An 843-nucleotide genomic window follows, 5' to 3' on the forward strand; every position below is an offset into this window, starting at 1 on the left:
TGCCTCCATTAAGTCCCCCCCTGTCTTGGGGTCTGCTGCTGCTTCTCCTGTCCACCTCAAGTCTCCGTCTCTCCCTGCACCTTCTCCTGGATGGACTTCGTCTCCAAAGCCTCCTTTGCAGAGTCCTGGGATTCCCCCGAACCACAAGGCGTCTCTCACTATGTCTTCTCCAGCCATGCTGGGGAACGTGGAGTCGGGTGAGTGCCGCCTCTGCTAGCCTGACTTGGCTCTTCGCTTTGTGTTGGGTTACCCCGAGGTGTGCAGCAAGGGGAGAGGGAGGAGGTTTCTTGCAGTGCCTCGAGGTAGGCGGTGCTGGGCCCAAGGGTCTGGTTGGTGGCTACACGAGCGGAGCGCAAGCGCTTTTCCTCCTCCTGTTGTATTTGTGGGTTTGCACCGTGCCCCCTGTGTGTCAGGGTGAGGGCTGGTCACTTGAAGTCACTTCATGAAAGTGAAAGGGTGGGTTCAAGAGGTGTGGAAAGATGGGGAGTGTTGATGGGAGAAATCTCTCCTCGGGAGGGTTTTTGGTTCTTCTGCCACAGCTCCTGGTGGCTGAGGTTCATGCTGATGTTATGAAAATGCTTTGACTCAACCAAATTGGTGCTGAATATAGTTAGCCAGTTGTGTATCTAGATGTGCTTCAGAAAGATATGGCTTTCGAGGTTAACCACCACAGACAGGGAGGTGTGCTAACATTTGTTCAGCCTTCAACCGTTTCGGAGAGAGCTAAACACCGCCGTATGTAGCATTCCGTAGCGCCGGAGCGGTGCCGTGCCTGGGACCTCAGGGTGCAGGTGCTGACACTGCCCTGTCTGCTCCTGAATGTCTCTGGGCTGTTGGCGGCAT

The 843-nt window shown here is 55.4% G+C and overlaps 1 protein-coding gene across 1 annotated transcript in view; it reads left to right on the forward strand.

The window, feature by feature from the left end:
* The window catches only part of LOC104082491 (B-cell CLL/lymphoma 9 protein-like), a gene marked incomplete at its 3' end in the record, with an annotated part of 6,423 nt that extends 6,226 nt beyond the window's left edge, over positions 1 to 197 (forward strand). The window contains exon 6 of the mRNA XM_009585629.1: positions 8 to 197. Within this exon, the coding sequence (XP_009583924.1) occupies positions 8 to 197 (190 nt within the window). The remainder of the gene's footprint in view (positions 1 to 7) is intronic.
* Positions 198 to 843: the final 646 nt, after the last annotated feature.

This window comes from Fulmarus glacialis, unplaced genomic scaffold (assembly GCF_000690835.1).
Source record: "Fulmarus glacialis isolate BGI_N327 unplaced genomic scaffold, ASM69083v1 scaffold28839, whole genome shotgun sequence".
Lineage (NCBI taxonomy): Eukaryota > Metazoa > Chordata > Aves > Procellariiformes > Procellariidae > Fulmarus > Fulmarus glacialis.